We start from the raw sequence: 24179 nt of genomic DNA on the forward strand, positions 1-24179 counted from the left end.
GTCTCCCGGCCGGTTGTGACACAGATCGAACCCCAGGCTGTAGTGGCATCGCAACACTGCGATGCAGTGCCTTAGACCGCTGCACCACTAGGGAGGCCTAGAGCAAGTCGTTTTTTTTAACACAGCAGCCGCATATCATTAGGTATCCTTGTTTAATAGCCTACTACGACATGTTGTTGCAATGTTGAAGCTTCTTACGATTTTAAAACCAAATGGTACATAGTCACAAAAGTAGATTGGGATTTAAATGTTATTTTTAAACAAAAAATGAATGGAGCGCTGTTGGTGCTAAAGCATTTTTTGTTGTTGTGTGGAAATGGAGGGCGTTGAGCGCCGAAGCTCACATTTGTTTCTTGGAGATCTTTTGAATGGTAACGTTTGGTGATACTCATCAACGCATCCTGTGGTATAAGCAGCACATTTATAAGTGTTTTATAACACCTGAAATTCATTTCACTTTGCACAATCTCTAAGGGCATATGACATGGTTATACCCCCATCATTCCATTCGGTGTAATAATGTTTCATGCTGTGACTCATAAGTATTATAAACTACTTATGACAGTTTATGACAACTGCTATGTGTTGTTATATAGCTTATAAAGGCTTTATGAATCCATGCATACGGACAGCTACAGTAAAGTGTTACCGAAAACCTTCAAAACAGTAAACCCACCCCACTTCTATTGTTTGGGGAACAACGTCTACAACACAAAGTGAGAGGCAGGTACAGCTTCTATTTCCCCTGTGGATTTCACATCTCCTCACATCTCCTGCACATGCCGCTCTCTTCTTGTACTAGATGGAAAAATCAAGTCACATTATTTCAGCAAAGCGTTACACTAGACAAGGAATCCCCGTGGTTCCACTAACCGCACTGCAATGGCATATGGCCGTATTCAGTATTCATGACTCCAGTCCAGATGTATACAGCTGTGTAGTCTGGTGTCACCCTATCCGTGGCCCCGGCCCCTCCCCCTCCCCCAATACGTAGGGGTCTGATGAGCTCATGCTAATTCCAGTGAAAGTGACACACACACACACTACAGAGAGCTATGATGTCATTGTCATCATATCCTACGGCGAGGCTGCCAGCTGCTTTGATCGTGTGTGTGTGTGCGTGTGTGTGTGTGTGTGTGTGTGTGTGTGTGGCTCATAAAAGAGACCTGAGCGGACATTTAACACAAGCTGTTTAATTAACTCACCGACTGACCTTCTGTTCACACACACACACACACACACACACACACTGCTACCTCTCTACTTCTAAGTCATCAGAAGTGGTACAGTATTGGATGACAATCGCCACCCACAATTGAGGTCATAATCTCTTGACTTGGTAGTCTCTATCTGCAGCCAAATATGACATCATAGACAACCAATGCTAGACAGGAGTCTTTATAGAGGCCCTCGAAGTCCTAGCCCGGGCTCTGTGACCTTTGTAGGTTCATAGGGCTTAAAGGTGAGGTGTCAGGCTTGGATTGTACATGGCTGCACTTTTAGAAAAAAGAGGTGTTATCTAGAACCTAAAAGGTTTCTCCGGCTGTCCCCATTGGAGAACCCTTTAAATAACTATTTTGGTTTCATGTAGAACCCTTTCCACAAAGAGTTATACCTAGAACCAAAATGGGTTCTCGTATGGGGACAGTCGAAGATCCCTTTTGGAACCCTTTTTTCGAAGAGTGTGAGTTTGGATATTGGACACACACAACCAAACACACAGACACAACCTCCACAGGCAAGGCAGGCAGACAGCTGTCAGGCGCCTCTCCTTCTGTCTGCTGCCAATGACTGGAACGAACTACAAAAATCTCTGAAACTGGAAACACTTATCTCCCTCACTAGCTTTAAGCACCAACTGTCAGAGCAGCTCACAGATTACTGCACCTGTACATAGCCCACCTATAATTTAGCCCAAACAACTACCTCTTTCCCTACTGTATTTTATTTATTTATTTATTTTGCTCCTTTGCACCCCATTATTTTTATTTCTACTTTGCACATTCTCCCATTGCAAATCTACCATTCCAGTGTTTTACTTGCTATATTGTATTTACTTTGCCACCATGGCCTTTTTGCCTTTACCTCCGATATCTCACCTCATTTGCTCACATCATATATAGACTTGTTTATACTGTATTATTGACTGTATGTTTGTTTTACTCCATGTGTAACTCTGTGTCGTTGTATGTGTCGCACTGCTTTCCTTTATCTTGGCCAGGTCGCAATTGTAAATGAGAACTTGTTCTCAACTTGCCTACCTGGTTAAATAAAGGTGAAATAAAAAATAAATAAAAAAAATCTTGACAGAAGGACCCATTGGGGCTATTTGTGTTCGGTAGGTGAGACGGAGACGATTTTGACAGAGGCGACTATCTCTCCATCTCCATCCATCTCTCTCCATCTCTCCCTCCATCTCTCTCCATCTCTCTCCCCTCCATTTTGTGATACTGTATGTGGTTAGAGCTCATAGAGAGGGGATATGTAATGGAGAGCACGAGCCTTGGGTTTCCATCTGGTGAAATATGGCCCCCTGGGCTAGTGACCTAGCTATGTTGACTGACCTATGCTACTTCCTTACACCCCCATCAGGAGTGTCTGCCTGTCTGTCTGTCTGTCTGCCTGTCTGTCTGCCTGTCTGTCTGTCTGCCTGCCTGCCTGCCTGCCTGCCTGCCTGCCTGCCTGCCTGTCTGTCTGTGTGGGGGCCGGTCACAGAGCCGGTCTCAACTCAAATTTGGCTGAAAATGATGGCTATGGAGTCCTACGAATGACAGCCCTCTCACCCCTCAGACTGTGGTCCCAGTGTGGTCCCAGTACGATCTATCAAATGTAACCTCTCTATCACCATGCGGTCGTGTACAATGTGTTGATTTATAGCGTCTTTATCTGGGATGTTGGGATGTTACACGGGGTTATAACCTCTTCCGTTGACCTTAGTCCTCCTGTCTCCCCTCCCGCTGGCTCATGCATATTTAATGAGCTCTGATTGGGCTTTAATTGACATGCACACACACACACACACCCCCACACACACACACACCCACACACACACCACCCCTCACAGACAGGAACAGATGCATTATTGACATCCTAGGAAAAAGCCCTCTAACTGATAAACTAACTGGCTCCCCATTGAGATCATGGGGAGTGGCCAGGTCTCCATGACAACCTGATGGTGAAATTAAGGAGGGAGGAGGAGAAGGGAGGGGTGGATGGTTAAACTACCGGACCATAGCCAGCATAGACCAGCCTGTCTGCCTGTCTGGGCTTGATCCGATTGGCTACGAACATTAGGGAGGGTGGGGCAGATTCAGAGGGCTTAGGGAGATGTATAATACAATATAGAGGAGGAAGGTATTTCAACCCCAACGACTTATTCTATCATCGCAAGCGTCTGGCAAAAACAATGAGAACTGTACGAATGTGAATTGAGACTATGATGTTGTGCTAAGAACATTCCAAAGCGTTTCATTGGCTGTCAGGCAGGTTTCACATTGGGATGGGATGCTGATAATTGCATTACCATTTACTATGACATACAGGGCATTCAGAAAGTATTCAGACCCTTTGACTTTATCCACATTTTGTTACTTTACAGCCTTATTTTAAAATGGATAATTATATTTTTTGGTTAATCAATCTACACACAATACCCCATAATGACAAAGCAAGAACAGGTTTGAATTTTTTTGTGCAAAATTATATATAATTTTTTTAAAATGAAATCACATGTACAGTACATTAGTATTCAGACCCTTTACTCAGTACTATGTTGAAACACCTTAGGCAGTGATTACAGCCTTGAGTCTTCTTGGGTATGATGCTACAAGCTTGGCACACCTGTATCGGCAGATTGGATGGGGAGCATCGCTGCACAGCTATTTTCAGGTCTCTCCAGAGAATGCTCGATCGGGTTCAAGTCCGGGTTCTGGCTGGGCCACTCAAGGACATTCAGAGACTTTTCCCGAAGCCACTCCTACGTTGTCTTGGCTGGGTGCTTAGGTCTTGTTTCTCATGGTCAAAGAGTTTTGTCTGCTTTGTGTATTTATTTTTACCATGGAGAAAATATTGAGCGATTAACTGACAATTTAGTTATTATTTTTTGGTTATTATACAACTAATTGATCGACGTAGGTTTCAATTGTTGTTATTTTTGTCAGCCCAACAAGAAGTTTCTCTGGAGTAAAATCAAATCATTCACGAGAGAAATCAAGTCAAGAACTATGTGGGATGCTGGGCTGAAGGAAGTTGAAGTTTTCATTAAGCAAATATTCAACCTAGTTCTGCGCAGAAATGTGATAATCGACTACAATGACCATAATCCATTGCCCCTGAGAGGAAGAGGTGAAACGAGAGGTTTCACTCTCGCCAAAATCTGTCCAGAATAAAACACATGCATTTCTATGGGCTTATTTTGGACCTTAGCTTGTCGCCTGCTAGACTCTACCGAGTCTCCAACAACCGGATGTTCCGTTTTTTTCAGAGGAAATGGAAAGCGAGCCTGTGAAGCGGCTTCCGCGTTTGGACATTAACAATGGGACACACTATTTTAACTCCCAACGACTCACATTGTTAGGGCGGAGACATAACCATCTCGTCATTATATACAGATCTCTGGAGGGATACACTTTTACGCCTGCTACGTTAGATACACACAGAGCCCACACAGAGAGGAATGTACACAACACAATGTCGAGAGGGCCGGAGACAGTTCGTGAAAGTGTGCCTCATCTACTTTGAAGAACTACTAAAGTTATTTTGTCAGACAGCTCTGCAGAATACTTAGGCAGGCTAGATAAATAGGATGACGAAAGACGTTACAGCACGTGTGCAACTCATTCCACGGAGGGCAGAGTGTCTGCTGGTTTTCGGCTCCTCCCTTGAACTTGATTGATGAATTAAGGTCACTGATTAGTAAGGAACTCCTCTCACCTGGTTGTCTAGGTCTTAATTGAAAGGAAGAAAACAGACACAAGGCCCTCGATGGAATCAGTTTGATGGCCCCTGCCATACTGTATGATGAGCAGATAAGGTTAGATGGGATGGCTGGCTGACTGCTACTGGCAGAGCAGAGATGATATGATGACTTTTTTGTTGTTGTTTTTTTTTATATTTTATTTTTGCATTTTCCCATTAAGAACATTCAAAACAAAAGTGAAAAGATATTAGACAACGGTAGGACAAAGTGACAGTAAGAGACGAGCGTAAAAAAAATAAATATATATATATATATATATATATATATATATATATATATATATATATATATATATATATATATATATATATATATATATATATATATATATATATACAAACATACAATAAGAAAAAAATAATAACGAGACATTGGATCACCTGCCGTAGGCTACATATTATACGATATGATGACTTTAAGGAATTAAACATAATAGTCATCAAAAACATATATACTTAACATATACTTAACTGAAATATTGTATTATTTCAGAGTAATTTCCTATTTCTCTATTGATGTCTACTCAATGTGGGCCTGACAGAGACAATGGAATATTTGTTATGTTTTGGCAATTGAACGTTCACTATTTTTGGCTTTGGAATTTCTATTCAGAAATTCAAAAATTATTTTAAAAAGTTATCGAAACCGAACCGACCTCAAAAAGCACTAATAGCTCAGCACTAGCGCCTTAATCAGAGGTTAAAGGTGCATTAGCAGTGTTTTCCACTAGTGCCTTAATCAGAGGTTAAAGGTGCATTAGCAGTGTTTTCCACTAGCGCCTTAATCAGAGGTTAAAGGTGCATTAGCAGTGTTTTCCACTAGCGCCTTAATCAGAGGTTAAAGGTGCATTAGCAGTGTTTTCCACTAGTGCCTTAATCAGAGGTTAAAGGTGCATTAGCAGTGTTTTCCACTAGCGCCTTAATCAGAGGTTAAAGGTGCATTAGCAGTGTTTTCCACTAGCGCCTTAATCAGAGGTTAAAGATGCATTAGCAGTGTTTTCCACTAGCGCCTTAATCAGAGGTTAAAGGTGCATTAGCAGTGTTTTCCACTAGTGCCTTAATCAGAGGTTAAAGGTGCATTAGCAGTGTTTTCCACTAGTGCCTTAATCAGAGGTTAAAGGTGCATTAGCAGTGTTTTCCACTAGCGCCTTAATCAGAGGTTAAAGGTGCATTAGCAGTGTTTTCCACTAGCGCCTTAATCAGAGGTTAAAGGTGCATTAGCAGTGTTTTCCACTAGTGCCTTAATCAGAGGTTAAAGGTGCATTAGCAGTGTTTTCCACTAGTGCCTTAATCAGAGGTTAAAGGTGCATTAGCAGTGTTTTCCACTAGCGCCTTAATCAGAGGTTAAAGGTGCATTAGCAGTGTTTTCCACTAGCGCCTTAATCAGAGGTTAAAGGTGCATTAGCAGTGTTTTCCACTAGCGCCTTAATCAGAGGTTAAAGGTGCATTAGCAGTGTTTTCCACTAGTGCCTTAATCAGAGGTTAAAGGTGCATTAGCAGTGTTTTCCACTAGTGCCTTAATCAGAGGTTAAAGGTGCATTAGCAGTGTTTTCCACTAGCGCCTTAATCAGAGGTTAAAGGTGCATTAGCAGTGTTTTCCACTAGTGCCTTAATCAGAGGTTAAAGGTGCATTAGCAGTGTTTTCCACTAGCGCCTTAATCAGAGGTTAAAGGTGCATTAGCAGTGTTTTCCACTAGTGCCTTAATCAGAGGTTAAAGGTGCATTAGCAGTGTTTTCCACTAGTGCCTTAATCAGAGGTTAAAGGTGCATTAGCAGTGTTTTCCACTAGTGCCTTAATCAGAGGTTAAAGGTGCATTAGCAGTGTTTTCCACTAGCGCCTTAATCAGAGGTTAAAGGTGCATTAGCAGTGTTTTCCACTAGCGCCTTAATCAGATGTTAAAGGTGCATTAGCAGTGTTTTCCACTAGTGCCTTAATCAGAGGTTAAAGGTGCATTAGCAGTGTTTTCCACTAGCGCCGGCTGTCGGCTATACAGCGATCACAGAGTCATTTAAAGCCTGGTACTTTTTCCACTTCAATGAACTAGGCTACTTTTCAATTTGCTAGTCAGAAAAGTCTGAGTCCTCTCTTACTAGATTGAACAATATGCAACTTCTGCCGATCTGTTGATAGGACAGGCGCCTGTCAATCACAAAGTGAGCGATGACAAGGAAACTGCTGATTTGACAGTCTGCTGTCTGTCCCGCCTCTCAGTACCTGGGTGTATGTGTTGTGTGGCTGCAGTCGAATTTCTACACAGAGGGAGAGAGCATGAATTTGCACGGCCCATATAATGTAACGACAAGTCGAAATCGACTTAGCCTATTGTTTTCTGGCACGTTCATTCATTTTCTTTTGTGTGCAGGGTCCAACATTAACGATAGCCCAACAGGGACAGTAAAAACATGTGTGGGTTAGCTGATAACGAAGCTCACGCTTCAATTAAAGCAGGAAGCACCAGTGAATCGGTCAATAAAAAGTGATCAGATGAAGCAGATGCTGAACTACAGGATTGTTTTGCTAGCACAGACTGGAATATGTTCTAGGATTCTTCCGATGGCATTGAGGAGTACACCACATCAGTCACTGGCTTTATCAATAAGTGCATTGATGACGTCATCCCCACAGTGACTGTACGTACATACCCCAACAAGAAGCCATGGATTACAGGCAACATCCGCACTGAGCTAAAAAGTAGAGCTGCCGCTCCAGACTACAAAGGGAAGAACAGCCGAGCGCTGCCCAGTGACACAAGCCTACCAGACGAGGTAAACTACTTCTATGCTCGCTTCAAGGTAAGTAACACTGAAACATGCACAAGAGGATCAGCTGTTCCGGACGATTGTGTAATCACGCTCTCCGCAACCGATGTGAGTAAGACCTTTAAACAGGTCAACATTCACAAGGCCGCAGGGCCAGACGGATATCCAGGACGTGTACTCTGAGCATGCGCTGACCAACTGGCAAGTGTCTTCACTGACATTTTCAACCTCTCCTTGTCTGAGTCTGTAATACCAACATGTTTCAAGCAGACCACCATACAGTAGTCCCTGTGCCCAAGAACACTAAGGTAACCTGCCTAAATGACTACAGGAAAAGGAGGACTGAGCACGCTCCCATTCTCATCAACTGGGCTGTAGTAGAGCAGATTGAGAGCTTCAAGTTCCTTGCTGTCCACATCACCAACAAACTAACATGGTCCAAACACACCAAGATAGTCGTGAAGAGTGCACGACAAAACCTATTCCCCTGCAGGAGACTGAAAAGATTTGGCCTGGGTCCTCAGATCCTCAAAAGTTTCTACAGCTGCACCATCGAGATCATCCTGACGGGTTGCATTACTGCCTGGTATGGCAACGGCTCGGCCTCCAGCCGCAAGGCACTACAGAGGGTAGTGCTTACGGCCCAGTACATCACTGGGGCCAAGCTTCCTGCCATCCAGGACCTCTATACCAGGTGGTCAGAGGAAGGCCCTAAAAATTGTCAAAGACTCCAGCCACCGCAGTCATAGACTGTTCTCTCTGCTACTGCACGGCAAATGGTACCGAATTGCCAAGTCTAGGTCCAAGAGGCTTCTAAACAGCTTCTTCCCCCAAGCCGTAAGACTCCTGAACATCTAATCAAATGGCTACCAAGACTATTTGTATTGCCCCCCCCCTGCCTACTACGCTGCCGCTACTGTTATTATCTATGCATAGCCACTTTATTAATTCTACCTACATATACATATTACCTCATCTAACCGGTGCCCCCGCACATTGACTCCGGTACCCCCTGTTTATAGCCTCACTATTGTTATTTTACTGCTGCTCTTTAATTATTTGTTACTTTTATTTATTTATTTTTTATTTTTCTTAAGTACATTGTTGGTTAAGGGCCTGTAAGTAAGTAAGCATTTCACTGTAAGGTCTAAAAAAAACTGTTGTGTTTGACCCATGTGACAAATAACATTAGATTTGATTTTGATTTGAAGTCCGTGAGTTGTTGTGGTTCTGGAAGGCCAGATGGCTTTTTACAAAAAAAAACTGCCATGTGGTTAATCGTAACTTCTTTCAGCTAGTTTCATCTTGTTCTTGACTGATTTTCATATCATTGCTAATATGACAACACATTTGCTAGCCAGCTAACCAACAACTGTAGCAATGTTTTTGAGAGACAACAAGTATTCAATCTATTTATATTTTTTATAAACTTTGGAGACGAAATATAGCTTATGTTATCAACAATCTAAGTCAACCCCGTCTGTTTTGCCCCATAGTTGACCACAGGTCGGTTTTGTTGCTAAACAACTACAGGTCGGTTTTGTTGCTAAACAACCACAGGTCGGTTTTGTTGCTAAACAACCACAGGTCGGTTTTGTTGCTAAACAACCAAACCCGTCTACTTTTCAGCACATTTTTGCATTCCAGTTCAACATTTACCTGCTCTGTCGCAGTCTACCATTGAAAACTACATGCATAAAAGTCATGCTATTTGTATTTGTGCAATATGATTGGCTGTTCATTCAAGCACCACCATGGTCCCACCAGTCACAACTTCTTGAGTTGATGCCGTCACACATCACACGCTAGAGCAAAAATAAGCACCCATCATTCTATTCGATGAGCTTGTTAATTTTAGGGAAAGTGATTTACAAGAGTAAACCTTCAATAGTGAACATACTAGCAGTATGCTGGCTACTGTTGATACAGTAGTATGCAAAGAAAATATACAAAAAGACACCTAGCATTCCTCTTGGCTAGCCTACTGTAGCCATGTCCAGCGTCCTATTTTCAAATCTTCTCAAAATGAATGCAATTAATACAATGCAATTCTAAAGAATAGAGTAATGACTTAGATTATACAATTATATTATACAGCTTTTTAATACATATCACAATAACTAATAGCAGAATATAGAGGGAAAACATGCCAAACTATAGGCCCTGCATGACCCCAATGCATTTAAGAACTACAATGTCCAGGCCAGTAGAAATTCTGTTCGGGCCAGTAGAAATCCAGTAGAAATTCTGTTCGGGCCAGTAGAAATTCTGTTCGGGCCAGTTGATTTTTGGCCAAAGGTTAACGTTGAACCCTAACGTGTTTCATATGCAGCCACAGAGTGGTGGTGCACAGGCTATTAACTATGCTTTGATTGACGAGCAGCGAGCTTGACTAGTTTATAAAAGGTGTGGAACTGACAGAATAAAGTCGATCTCATGTAGCCTTCCCATTTATAAATCATACAACGTAGTTATATGTCCATGGTATCTCAGCCGGACAAGTAAACTAAAGATCTAGTTTGTATTTTCAACATAAAGTCTGTCAGGACTTGCCAGACAGTGACGTTAGAGTGAGTGACTCTTCAGTATCCTACCGAATCACATCGGTAAGAGATCTATTCATTTGACTCCCTAATTTGCATACTGGTAGGCTTTTTAGCGATCATCTGCAGATAAATTATTAAAACAGCAGATGAAAATAGCGAATCCTCCTCACTGCAGGAACAATATGTAGACTAGCGGAGAGAGAGACACACTCTGGTCCAAAATAAGATAAAAGAAAACAGATTGAATTGTTTTAAAAAAAGCTAATGATACTTGTATGTTATTTTCAAAGACATTGATCTAGGTCTAGTGATTTAAATCAACATGTTGACAATGGACCAGTCAACTGCTGTTTCCTGTGTAGCGAAGGTCATGATTAACACCTGTTTCATTCTTCAGTCATTCCTGTATTGCAGATAGCTGAGAGAACGCTAATCCATGTGCTTGTGGAAAACGCTAGTCGAGTTTCCTCCATTTGTGATACTTAACCCACCTGATGAGATCTTCCCCCTTTCAGAAGAGACTTCCTGTCTGTGAATAGGATGCAATTAGGGTGTGTGTGTGTGTGTGTGTGTGTGTGTGATTGTGTGTGTGTGTGTGTGTGTGTGTGTGTGTGAGACTGTAATACATTGTCCATTTAGTGAATAGAGAGGGTAGGGCATGTTCTGAATGGAATTCCTTTGGAAGTCTGTCGTCTGATAATACACTACATGACCAAAAGTATGTGGACACCTGCTCTTCGAACTTCATTCTAAAATCACGGGAATTCATTTGGAGTTGATCCCTGCTTTGCTGTAATAGCAGCCTCCACTCTTCTGGGAAGGAGTCCCACTCGATGTTGGAACATTGCTGCTATAACAGTCTCTACTCTTCTGGGAAGGAGTCCCACTAGATGTTGGAACATTGCTGCTATAACAGCCTCTACTCTTCTGGGAAGGCTTTCCACTAGATGTTGGAACATTTCTGCGGAGACTTTGTTCCATTCAGCCATGAGTATTAGTGAGGTCGGGCACTGGTGTAGGCGATTTGGCCTTCCAATTCATCACAAAGGTGTTCGATGGGGTTGAGGTCAGGGCTCTGTGGAGGCCAGTCAAGTTTTCCCACATCGATCTCGACAAACCATTTCTGTATGAACCTCGCTTTGTGCACGGGGGCATTGTCATGATGAAACAGGAAAGGGCCTTCCCAAAATTTTTGCTACAAAGTTGGAAGCACAGAATCATCTAGAATGTCATTGTATGCTGTCACGTTAAGATTTCCCTTCACTGGAACTAAGGGGCCTAGCCCAAACTATGAAAAACAGCCACAGATTATTATTCCTCCTCCACCAAACTTTACAGTTGGCATTATGCATTGGGGCAGGTAGCGTTCTCCTAGCATCCGCCATACCCAGATTCGTCCGTCGGACTGCCGACGATGGCGAAGTGTGATTCATCACTCCATATAATGTGTTTCCACTGCTCCAGAGTCCAATGGCTGCGAGCTCTACACCCCTCCAGCCAACGCTTGGCATTGTGCATGGTGATCTTAGGCTTGTGTGCACATATGTTGTTGTACTCTGAGCTAGGCGGAGCATAACAGATCTGGAAGTATCAAATGATGCAATACCACCCTCCTTTCAAACAGAGGAATCATCATATACCTCCAATGACCAGGGAGGTATACCTCCATGACTCCAGCCCTCGAGGGCCTGATTTGTGTCACAGTTTTGCTCCATTCCCAGCTAACACACCTGACTCCAATAATCACCTGATCGTGATCTTCAGTTTAGAATGCAATTTGATTAATCAGCTGTGTTTGCTAGGGATGGGCGGGGAGGGGAAGTGTGACACTAATCAGGCTCTCGAGGACTGGAGTTGCCCACCCCTAATTTAGGGGAATAGAGACAGGTCTTCAAGGGGCACATAAACTAAAATTAGGCATACTATTTAGAGTTTTTAGCAACCAGGAAATGTCAGAGGGATTTCTGCGTAGTGCAACTATAACTGGAGCCTGTTGGTCATAGTGCACTAACTTGATGTGAATCATCTGTAGAGCGTGGCCATATGAAAAGACAAACACAGAGGAGCTGTCACCTCAATCCAGCCCCTGTCCCCCCCCAAACAAATATATGCAAAATGCCACAGATGAATTATGGATCAAACATTTCGAAGGGAAACTATGAGATCTTGTTGCACATCAAAAGGAGGCGGTTGCAGTGTTTCCCCTAGGATATTGTTCAGCAGAAGCGGTTTATTTAAAAAGAAATTGCCGTGGTGGCGACAGCTCCAAAATGCTCAGGGGAATCACTGAGATGACAACACAAACTGTTACCGCACATGAGGGTACATTACCCAGATTAGGAGTCTCTCTTAATTAATAATCCTGTCTACCCTCAACCCAACCCACCCCCTCTGTCAGACCCTTAGATTAACACAGATGAGAAAAAAGCATTCACGCCTTGATCCTGCCTCTAGTATTACAGTGCCCGATATTGTGATGCAGCAAGCTAGCAGGTGGTTTGTTGTAAGGGTGACAATGTTGAATGTGAAAAAGAACACCTTGGTATTGTACAGTAGTTGTTGTGAAGACGCTATCTCCCCTAAACTTTTGCCATCAGATGTTTTACTGTGTAGGGCCCCTCTAGATTACAGAAGATTAGTTGAGGCCAACAAGCTAGTACATTTAAATGGAGTTGTATCTTTACTCTGTTTGATTGTCTGTTTCGTTAGGGTTGTCCCTGGGAAGATAAGTGTTTTTAGAACTGTTCTATTCACTGTGGACTAGAGAAGCGATTCTTCCTCTGATAGCACACATTCCACCCAAATCAAAGACAATAACTTCAGGAGGAGACATCTTTGTAATCTCTTCTTTCTACTTTGAATCTGGCAGCCCCTGACTTTTTTAATAACACCTGGCAATAGAACACTAGAACAATAGGGAATAGAACACTAGAACAACAGGCAATAGAACACTAGAACAATAGGCAACAGGACACAAGAACAACAGGCAATAGAATACTAGAACAATAGGGAATAGAACACTAGGACAATAGGGAATGGAACAATAGGGAATAGAACACTAGAACAATAGGCAACATGACACTAGAACAATAGGCAACATGACACTAGAACAATAGGCAACATGACACTAGAACAATAGGCAATATAACACTAGAACAATAGGCAACATGACACTAGAACAATAGGCAATATAACACTAGAACAATAGGCAATATAACACTAGAACAATAGTGAATGGAACACTAGAACAATAGGCAACAGAACAAGCTCTGACTCTGATGGTAGGAAGTCAGTGGGGGTCGCCATTTTGGATGTATACAGAGACATCTAAACTTATAGCACAGTGGGCCAACTTTACAGCTCTAACTGGAGTCTGTGTCTGACTGGAGTCTGTGTCTGTCTGGAGTCTGTGTCTGACTGGAGTCTGTGTCTGACTGGAGTCTGTGTCTGACTGGAGTCTGTGTCTGACTGGAGTCTGTGTCTGACTGGAGTCAGTGTCTGACTGGAGTCTGTGTCTGACTGGAGCTTGTGTCTGACTGGAGCCTGTGTCTGTCTGGAGCCTGTGTCTGACTGGAGCCTGTGTCTGACTGGAGCCTGTGTCTGACTGGAGCCTGTGTCTGACTGGAGCCCGTGTCTGACTGGAGCCCGTGTCTGACTGGAGCCCGTGTCTGACTGGAGCCCGTGTCTGACTGGAATCCGTGTCTGACTGGAATCCGTGTCTGACTGGAATCCGTGTCTGACTGGAATCCGTGTCTGTCTGGAATCCGTGTCTGACTGGAGCCTGTGTCTGACTGGAGCCTGTGTCTGTCTGGAGCCTGTGTCTGACTGGAGCCTGTGTCTGACTGGAGCCTGTGTCTGACTGGAGCCTGTGTCTGACTGGAATCTCTGTCTGACTGGACTCTGTGTCTGACTGGAGTCTGTGTCTGACTGGAGTCTGTGTCTGACTGGAGTCTGTGTCTCACTGGAGTCTGTGTCTCACTGGAGCCTGTGTCTGACTGGAGCCTGTGTCTGACTGGAGTCAGTGTCTGACTGGAGTCAGTGTCTGACTGGAGTCAGTGTCTGACTGGAGCCTGTGTCTGACTGGAGCCTGTGTCTGACTGAAGCCTGTGTCTGACTGAAGCCTGTGTCTGACTGAAGCCTGTGTCTGACTGGAGCCTGTGTCTGACTGAAGCCTGCACAGACACAGACTCCAGTCAGACACAATCACTCCAGCACCTCCAGGGGCCTAATCGTTTCATTGGAGGAGTGTTTGTTTAACGCTGCCCCTACCAAGAGGCCCAAACCCCCATCCCCCTCAGCCCCTAGACCCCCTCCCTCTTGTTGAGGGAGTGGGGGGGGGTGGGTCGTGCGCCAAGAGATTTTGACAGGTGCGTCTGGACCACCACAGGAGCTACAACAGGAGCAGTCCCTTTCTAAAACTAGGGGAAGACACACATGGACTGGGCTCTGACTGCTTCCCCCCCCCCCCCCACACACACACACACACGCACTCTTTCATCATAATACACACACACACACACTCTTTCTTCGTAATACACACATGCACGCACAAAAGAGAGCAAGCATGCACGCAAGCACAAGTTCCTCGGCGTACACATTGCTGACAATCTGAAATGGTCCACCCACACAGACAGTGTGGTGAAGAAGGAGCAGCAGCGCCTCTTCAACCTCAGGAGGCTGAAAACATGTGGCTTGGCCTCAAAGACATTCAGAAGGCGAGGTCAGTACAGGTGCATCAAAGATGGGACTGAGAGACTGAAAAACAGCTTCTATCTCAAGGCCATCAGACTGTTAAATAGCCATCACTAGCCGGCTACCACCCGGTAACTCAACCCTGCACCTTAGAGGCTGCTTCCATATATACACTACCGTTCAAAAGTTTGGGGTCACAGAAATGTTCTTGTTTCTGAAAGAAAAGCAATTTTTTTTGTCCATTAAAATAACATCAATTTGATCAGAAATACAGTGTAGACATTGGTAAGGCCAGCATCCAAGAGTCCCCTCTTCACTGTTGACGTTAAGACTATTTAATGAAGCTGCCAGTTGAGGACTTGTGAGGCGTCTGTTTCTCAAACTAGACACTCTAATGTAATTGTCCTCCTGCTCAGTTGTGCACCGTGGCCTCCCACTCCTCTTTCTATTCTGGTTAGAGACAGTTTGCGCTGTTTTGTGAAGGGAGTAGTACACAACGTTGTATGAGATCTTCAGTTTCTTGGCAAATTCTCACATGGAATAGCCTTCATTTCTCAGAACAAGAATAGACTGACGAGTTTCAGAAGAAAGTTATTTGTTTCTGGCCATTTTGAGCCTGTAATCGAACCCACAAATGCTGATGCTCCAGATACTCAACTAGTCTAAAGAAGGCCAGTTTTATTGGTTCTTTAATCAGAAACACAGTTTTCAGCGCTAACATAATTGCAAAAGGGTTTTCTAATGATCAATTAGCCTTTTAAAATTATAAGCTTGGATTAGTTAACACAATGTGCCATTGGAACACAGGAGTGATGGTTGCTGATGATGGGCCTCTGTACGCCTATGTAGATATTCCATAAAAAAACTGCCGTTTCCAGCTACAATAGTCATTTACAACATTAACAATGTCTACACTGTATTTCTGATCAATTTGATGTTATTTTAATGAACAAAACAAATGTGCTTTTCTTTAAAAAACCAGGACATTTCTAAGTGACCCCAAACTTCTGAACGATAGTGTACATGGACATGGACTCACTGGCCACTTCAATCATGTTAACATACAGTTTTACTAACTTCATATGTACAGTATGTACTGTATTCTACATTGCTCATCTTAATATTTAGATATTTCTAAATTCCATTATTTTACTTTTAGATGTGTGTATTGTTGTTAAATTGTTAGATATTACTGCACTGTTGGAGCTAGAAACACAAGCATTTCACTACACCCGTAATAACATTGCTAAACATGTGTATGTGACCAATAGCATTTGATTTGATATCTCTTTCTCTCCCTCTCTATCCCCAACATGCTTTCTCCTACGTTCCTTCTATCTCTTTCTCTCCCTCTCTATCCCCGACATACTTTCTCCTACGTTCCCTCTTATCTCTTTCTCTCCCTCTCTATCCCCAACATGCTTTCTCCTACGTTCCCTCTCTCTTTCTCTCCCTCTCTATCCCCGACATACTTTCTCCTACGTTCCCTCATCTCTTTCTCTCCCTCTCTATCCCCGACATGCTTTCTCCTATGTAACTTATCTCTTTCTCTCCCTCTCTATCCCCAACATGCTTTCTCCTACGTTCCCTCTCTCTTTCTCTCCCTCTCTATCCCCGACATGCTTTCTCCTACGTTCCCTCTATCTCTTTCTCTCCCTCTCTATCCCCGACATGCTTTCTCCTACGTTCCCTCTATCTCTTTCTCTCCCTCTCTATCCCCGACATGCTTTCTCCTACGTTCCCTCTTATCTCTTTCTCTCCCTCTCTATCCCCGACATGCTTTCTCCTACGTTCCCTCTATCTCTTTCTCTCCCTCTCTATCCCCGACATGCTTTCTCCTACGTTCCCTCTATCTCTTTCTCTCCCTCTCTATCCCCGACATGTTTTCTCCTACGTTCCCTCTCTCTTTCTCTCCCTCTCTATCCCCAACATGCTTTCTCCTACGTTCCCTCTTATCTCTTTCTCTCCCTCTCTATCCCCGACATGCTTTCTCCTACGTTCCCTCTATCTCTTTCTCTCCCTCTCTATCCCCGACATGCTTTCTCCTACGTTCCCTCTATCTCTTTCTCTCCCTCTCTATCCCCGACATGCTTTCTCCTACGTTCCCTCTATCTCTTTCTCTCCCTCTCTATCCCCGACATGCTTTCTCCTACGTTCCCTCTCTCTTTCTCTCCCTCTTTATCCCCGACATGCTTTCTCCTACGTTCCCTGTTATCTCTTTCTCTCCCTCTCTATCCCCGACATGCTTTCTCCTACGTTCCCTCTTATCTCTTTCTCTCTCTCTCTATCCCCAACATACTTTCTCCTACGTAACTTATCTCTTTCTCTCCCTCTCTATCCCCGACATACTTTCTCCTACGTAACTTCTCTTTCTCTCCCTCTCTATCCCCGACATGCTTTCTCCTACGTAACTTCTCTTTCTCTCCCTCTCTATCCCCAACATGCTTTCTCCTACGTTCCCTCTTATCTCTTTCTCTCCCTCTCTATCCCCAACATACTTTCTCCTACGTAACTTATCTCTTTCTCTCCCTCTCTATCCCGACATGCTTTCTCCTACGTTCCCTCTATCTCTTTCTCTCCCTCACTATCCCCGACATGCTTTCTCCTACGTTCCCTCTTATCTCTTTCTCTCACCCATCACATATCGTTCACTCTATTTCTCTCAACATGTCTTCTTTTCTCTTTTTCCCCCCCAAAGCGTCATGTCATCGTATTGCAGGACGACAGACTCTTTGTCAGGGTTGGGAGGGTTAGTGTGAGCCAGCATGTCTGGGTTCTTACCACTCTACAGACCGTAGAGGTCTACAGACTGGGGACAAGGCCAGTGTTGTGCCTCAACCCCCAAATCTGTGTCCTTTATTCAATAAATGAATCTGGAGGAGAGAAAAGGTTATTTGTGTCACGGATGTTTTGCATAGAGCCTAACGTGTGTTCTGGACATGTGACTCCGGTCGATAGACTACGTAGTTCACTCAACTCCAACCCCCCAACACACACACGTAGAAACGTGTACACACACACAGCACTGTTGAGGGAAGTATATAGAGATGGAGCCACACCCAGTGTTGTGAGATGGGGAAATCCTATATTTTAATAGTGACAATGTGTAGTAACACCCAGTGTTGTGAGATGGGGAAATCCTATATTTTAATAGTGACAATGTGTAGTAACACCCAGTGTTGTGAGATGGGGAAATCCTATATTTTATAGTAACAGTGTGGAGACAGCAGGGTGTCACTGACAACAGTTTCATGGCTGCAGTGCAAGAGTGGGGGTACAAGTGTGTGTGTGTGTGTGTGTGTGTGTGTGTGTGTGTGTGTGTGTGTGTGTGTGTGTGTGTGTGTGTGTGTGTGTGTGTGTGTGTGTGTGTGTGTGTGTGTGTGTGTGTGTGTGTGTGTGTGTGTGTGTCCATTAGGTTATCGTTGTCATGCAGCCAAACACTGACATCAACACTGACTTTCAGAAAGCCCAGATCAGCCAAGAAAGAGTTGATGCAAAAGATACAATCCGTTGCTAGTATACAACTAGTATACAACTAGTATACAACTAGTATACAACTAGTATACAACTAGTATACAGATAATGTACAACGTGTGTACATGTGCGCAGAAACACTTCAGCTTGTGCATTCATTTCAGGTTAAAGGTTGACACCTTGCATGGTCACACTATAGCATATCCTCCTGTCTTGTACACACTCTCTGCCTCAAACACACATTCAAAGAAACACAACACCCACACACCTCCTCCCATCCATTGCACCACATCTTTAACACTGGTGTAAACGGGTCCATCTTTCATCACCCTCCAGCTCAGCTTCCTCTCTGAAGCAGGGGCGGCAGGTAGCCTAGTGGTTAGTGTAGGGGCGGCAGGTAGCCTAGTGGTTAGAGTGTAGGGGCAGCAGGTAGCCTAGTGGTTAGAGTGTAGGGGCGGCAGGTAGCCTAGTGGTTAGAGTGTAGGGGCGGCAGGTAGCCTAGTGGTTAGAGTGGAGGGGCGGCAGGTAGCCTAGTGGTTAGAGTGTAGGGGCGGCAGTTAGCCTAGTGGTTAGAGTGTAGGGGCGGCAGGTAGCCTAGTGGTTAGAGTGTAGGGGCGGCAGGTAGCCTAGTGGTTAGAGTGTAGGGGAGGCAGGTAGCCTATTGGTTAGAGTGTAGGGGCGGCAGGTAACCTAGTGGTTAGAGTGTAGGGGCGGCAGGTAGCCTAGTGGTTAGAGTGTAGGGGCGGCAGGTAGCCTAGTGGTTAGAGTGTAGGGGCGGCAGGTAGCCTAGTGGTTAGAGTGTAGGGGCGGCAGGTAGACTAGTGGTTAGAGTGTAGGGGAGGCAGGTAGCCTAGTGGTTAGAGTGTAGGGCCGGCAGGTAGAGCCTAGTGGTTAGAGTGGAGGGGCGGCAGGTAGCCTAGTGGTTAGAGTGGAGGGGCGGCAGGTAGCCTAGTGGTTAGAGTGTAGGGGCGGCAGGTAGCCTAGTGGTTAGAATGGAGGGGCGGCAGGTAGCCTAGTGGTTAGAGTGGAGGGGAGGCAGGTAGCCTAGTGGTTAGAGTGTAGGGGCGGCAGGTAGCCTAGTGGTTAGAGTGTAGGGGCGGCAGGTAGCCTAGTGGTTAGAGCGTAGGGGCGGCAGGTAGCCTAGTGGTTAGAGTGTAGGGGCGGCAGGTAGCCTAGTGGTTAGAGTGGAGGGGCGGCAGGTAGCCTAGTGGTTAGAGTGGAGGGGCGGCAGGTAGCCTAGTGGTTAGAGTGGAGGGGCGGCAGGTAGCCTAGTGGTTAGAGTGGGGGGGCGGCAGGTAGCCTAGTGGTTAGAGTGTAGGGGCGGCAGGTAGCCTAGTGGTTAGAGTGTAGGGGCGGCAGGTAGCCTAGTGGTTAGAGCGTAGGGGCGGCAGGTAGCCTAGTGGTTAGAGTGTAGGGGCGGCAGGTAGCCTAGTGGTTAGAGTGGAGGGGCGGCAGGTAGCCTAGTGGTTAGAGTGGAGGGGCGGCAGGTAGCCTAGTGGTTAGAGTGGAGGGGCGGCAGGTAGCCTAGTGGTTAGAGTGGGGGGGCGGCAGGTAGCCTAGTGGTTAGAGTGTAGGGGCGGCAGGTAGCCTAGTGGTTAGAGTGTTGAGCCAGTAACCAAAAGTTTGCTGGATCGAATCCCCGAGCTGACGAGGTACAAATATATCGTTCTGTTCATGAACAAAGCAGTTAGCCCACTGTTCCCCGGTAGGCCGTCATTGTAAACAAGTATTTGTTCTTAACTGACTTGCCTAGTTAAATAAAAATGTAAAATCTGCATTGGCAATTTTATTTCATAAAGTCTGCTCTCAACTCAACAAGCACTCCTCCCATTGGTCATATTATTTACTACAGGTAGCCTAGTGGTTAGAGGGTTGGGCCAGTAACCGAAAGGTTTCTGGATCGAATCCCCGAGCTGGAAAGGTAAAAATCTGTCATTCTGCCCCCGAGTAGGGCAGTTAACCCACTGTTTCCCAGGCGCCAAAGATGTGGATGTCAATTTAAGGCAGCCCCCCGTGCCTCCTCTGTACAACCCCCTTTCCCTACTAGCTAAAGTCTGTTCTCAACTCAAAAAGCACTCCTCCTTCCACTACTTTCCTGTACAGTAATTAACCCACTTAAGGGGCATCTGGGACTACATACCATAATGCACAGCATACACTAACTGTAAGGAATGCCACGTCGGATCTACTACAGGTCTCACAACCTGCCCTGCTGTAAACTTGCCCTGCTGTAAACTTGCCCTGCTGTAAACCCGTCACCTGTCTTGCTGTAAACTTGTCCTGCTGTAAACTTGCCCTGCTGTAAACCCGTCACCTGTCTTGCTGTAAACCTGCCACCTGTCTTGTGGTAAACTTGCCCTGCTGTAAACCCGTCCTGCTGTAAACTTGCCCTGCTGTAAACCTGTCCTGCTGTAAACCTGTCCTGCTGTAAACCCGCCCTGCTGTAAACCCGCCCTGCTGTAAACCTGTCCTGCTGTAAACCTGTCCTGCTGTAAACCTGCCCTGCTGTAAACCTGTCCTGCTGTAAACATGCCCTGCTGTAAACCTGCTACCTGTCCTGTTGTAAACCTGTCTTGCTGTAAACCTGCCACCCGTCTTGCTGTAAACCTGCCCTGCTGTAAACCTGCCCTGCTGTAAACTTGTCCTGCTGTAAACATGCCCTGCTGTAAACCTGCCACCTGTCCTGTTGTAAACCTGTCTTGCTGTGAACCTGTCCTGTTGTAAACCTGTCTTGCTGTAAACCTACCACCTGTCCTGTTGTAAACCTGTCTTGCTGTAAACCTGTCCTGTTGTAAACCTGTCTTGCTGTAAACCTGCCACCCGTCTTGCTGTAAACCTGTCTTGCTGTGAACCTGTTTTACAATAGTGTGTTTACATTTTTATTGTTTCTTGAACCAGCAAAGTGAGATGTGAGTGAGATAAAAGCTTTTAACAGGCCTGTCTAAGGAAATCAGCTCCGAACACAAAATGTGTGTGGTAGTCCTTTTCTGGCAATTTTACCTAACCCAACACTCTGCTCTACTAACGTACAGTAGAAGTGAAGGTCAGGTTGGATTTTGGGGGGGATAGCAAGGCACACACCCGCAAGTGTTTAGTTTATAGTCCACAAAGACCTTAATTACATATGACTTGGTTTCATATGTGTCAATGTACACATGGTATAACTTTTCAGTTCAGCGTTTCCATAGCATAAGCTATTCTACACTGGTGAGTCTTGAGTTGGAGGAGGTAGATGGCCTGCTACTGTATGTATGTATCCGTGTATTGCAATTTGAGCCGCACTCTCCTTCATATCTGTCATGGCTGGCTTTTGTTCTCCCCTTCGGACACAGGACACAAAACTTCACGATTCGGCCCCTGTACGTGCGGGGGTGTGCGGGGTACAGGGACAGACGCGACCGGTCCTTAATTACCTACTATTACCATAAGCTGCCGATTTCCCCCATCCCTAGGGGCGAGCCAGCCCGAGTTCAATATCCCATCTGTCGCAGAGCAAAAGGGGGAGAGTGGGGCTAGTCCTCTCTGGCCGTACGTGTTTTTATTTTTTTTCCTGAGCTAACTGCAAACTTCCAGACAGAGAGAGCGCTGGGCGGAGAGAAACAGTTGCGTCTCGTTTTACAGCGAAGAGAGAGAAGGAGATACAGAAAAACAGTGAAGGGGACAGATTTTAAAGCGCAGTCTTCCCTCGGCGCACTTGCTGATAAGACACGATTAGCTCTCTATATTATAGTTGCCTGCCAGCACCGTGGTGCAAAACTGCAGATGCAAGCATTCAAACAAGATCCGCTCAGTTTCTGAGCCGAACAGGACATGCAGGCACAGGCAGTTTGACTATCGAGAGTTTTGAAAGAGGGAGGAGGACGGAAGGAAGGAAGCAAAGAGGGAAGAGGAGGAGAAAAGAGCCGGAGAAAAGTTTGAAAGGATACGCGAGACCGGAGAAGTTGCCGGTTGGTCACCGTAAAGAAAGGCTATTCAAAGCTGGTATCGCGGGGAAAATCTATCCTCGGATAAACAGACGAGGGTCTGTCGTTGGCCGCTGCCGGGTGGGGAGAGGGATTGTATTGATATTCGGCAGCTGCCGGGAACGCGCCTGATTCCGTTTGCTGTTTGGGGAATAGATGCGCTGGGAAGCCACGATGCGGAGCGATCCCATTTTGTTCGCTTCCAGGGGTGAGTGTCTATTTTAACGTTATCATGCGCTTTGTTTCAGTGGCTCCAACAACTGGCCGCTGAAATTATTGATATGTATCTGAAAAATATATTTACAATCACCCCTTGATAGTCTGTTGGTTTTAAAATGAAACGGTTCAATAGGCAACACGCTCACTGGAAGTGAAAAGCAGCGGATAGGGGGAATTGATTATATCTTGTCACGACAATGAATGGTTTATAACAATGTATATCCTAATACTAACAATGCATTAATGTTTATCATTATCATCCTGCATTGTAAAATGTCATTTCAGCTTTGCTACAATGAAGTCGTCTAATGAATACAGTTATTTATACAGTTATGTTTCTTCTCATAATTGAGACACGGAGAGAGACACACAGGGGGTTGCTGCGAGCTGGAGGCTGGAAAGACTGCTGACCACCGCCGGCTCCTGAAAGTGTCGTTGGGATCATAGTTTTGTTGTCCATGGAATTATGCGTTGCGACTGTAGTAGCCTAGCAGGTTGGAACCGGAGCCTTCCCCGTCCTTTACCCTCCCTCAAGCCAACTACACTGATGAATAGCAGCCCTTACGGCGTCCAGGCAGTCCCGCATGATAATCACTGGATTCTGCTCTAGCTGGGCGCAGCTGCCGCCCACTTACTCTGGACGAAGTGACCGGGGACACATTTTATCCAGGGAAGCGCACTTGGGGTGCTTTATTGGACATGCGTTTTACGGGCTCAGCGATTTGGAGGCATTACCTTTGCTAGTGTACCACCAGTTAATTAGGGCAACATTAGTTTCTATAGCAACCGTGGAATGCTTATGTTTATGTACAAGTCTTATTTGAAATCAAAGTTAGTGTCATATTAAGCTTGCTTTACACTAATGAAGCTAATTTTGTATCATATTACTTTACACACATTATTGCGGGGTGCTACTCAAAGGTTGCCATGGTGTTACAACTCATGTGTTACATAGGACCACATACTTAAGGTCAACCAAGAGGTCATTTAAGATTTTCCCCGAGGTCAATAACATAGTCGTGGTTTGACAACACCAAGTGGCTCCATATCTCTTGTTTGTCTGCAGGAGACTGTATCCTTACAATAACACAGCCTGGCTCCAGCGTTAGCCTCTTCCAGCCTACTTGGGTTGGCAGCTGCGTGGTATCAGGGAGCTCCGCGACGTATTCCGGGTTCACATGTGGTGGCGTTCCCGACAGAACTATTGTGTAGTAACGCTGTAATCTCAAATCCACGCCACGTGAGAATGTGACAAGTGTGTTTTGGCTGGAGGGCTGGGACAGCTAGGGTGTTTTTAGGTTTTTGTATTGCGATCAGCCTACTCACCAGTGGGGGTACTAGCAGCAGGCAACTAGCTTGGCACTTAGAAATAAATGCATTTCTTTCAGCAAGTCCCTGTTTATAAACTCTTACGAGGTGCTGTTTGAGAGCAATACGAATGGAGTGTTAATGTGTTTATTGCTGTTTATTATTGTAGTTTTCCCCTCGGTCGGAAACCCTCAGACGATGTGGCATTAATTTGCACCGCGTTGGGTGCCTGTGATGTGGG

The 24179-nt window shown here is 45.1% G+C and overlaps 1 protein-coding gene across 11 annotated transcripts in view; it reads left to right on the forward strand.

The window, feature by feature from the left end:
* LOC110500891 (actin filament-associated protein 1) overlaps window positions 1-24179 on the forward strand; it is a 141183-nt gene that overhangs the window by 35355 nt on the left and 81649 nt on the right. For 3 of the 11 annotated variants that reach the window (XM_036958232.2, XM_036958235.2, XM_090214884.1), the window contains exon 1: window positions 21730-22619. The exons of 5 other annotated variants lie outside the window; for them this stretch is intronic. In XM_036958232.2, coding sequence (XP_036814127.2) covers window positions 22568-22619 — 52 coding nt within the window. In that variant the 5' untranslated portion in view covers window positions 21730-22567. Of the gene's footprint in view, window positions 1-21729; window positions 22620-24179 lie in introns of those variants that run through there. 3 more of the 11 variants (XM_036958233.2, XM_090214881.1, XM_090214879.1) reach the window with 2 other exon arrangements.

The sequence above is a fragment of the Oncorhynchus mykiss genome, chromosome 21 (genome assembly GCF_057628025.1).
Source record: "Oncorhynchus mykiss isolate SJ-2025 chromosome 21, ASM5762802v1, whole genome shotgun sequence".
NCBI classification, from domain to species: domain Eukaryota; kingdom Metazoa; phylum Chordata; class Actinopteri; order Salmoniformes; family Salmonidae; genus Oncorhynchus; species Oncorhynchus mykiss.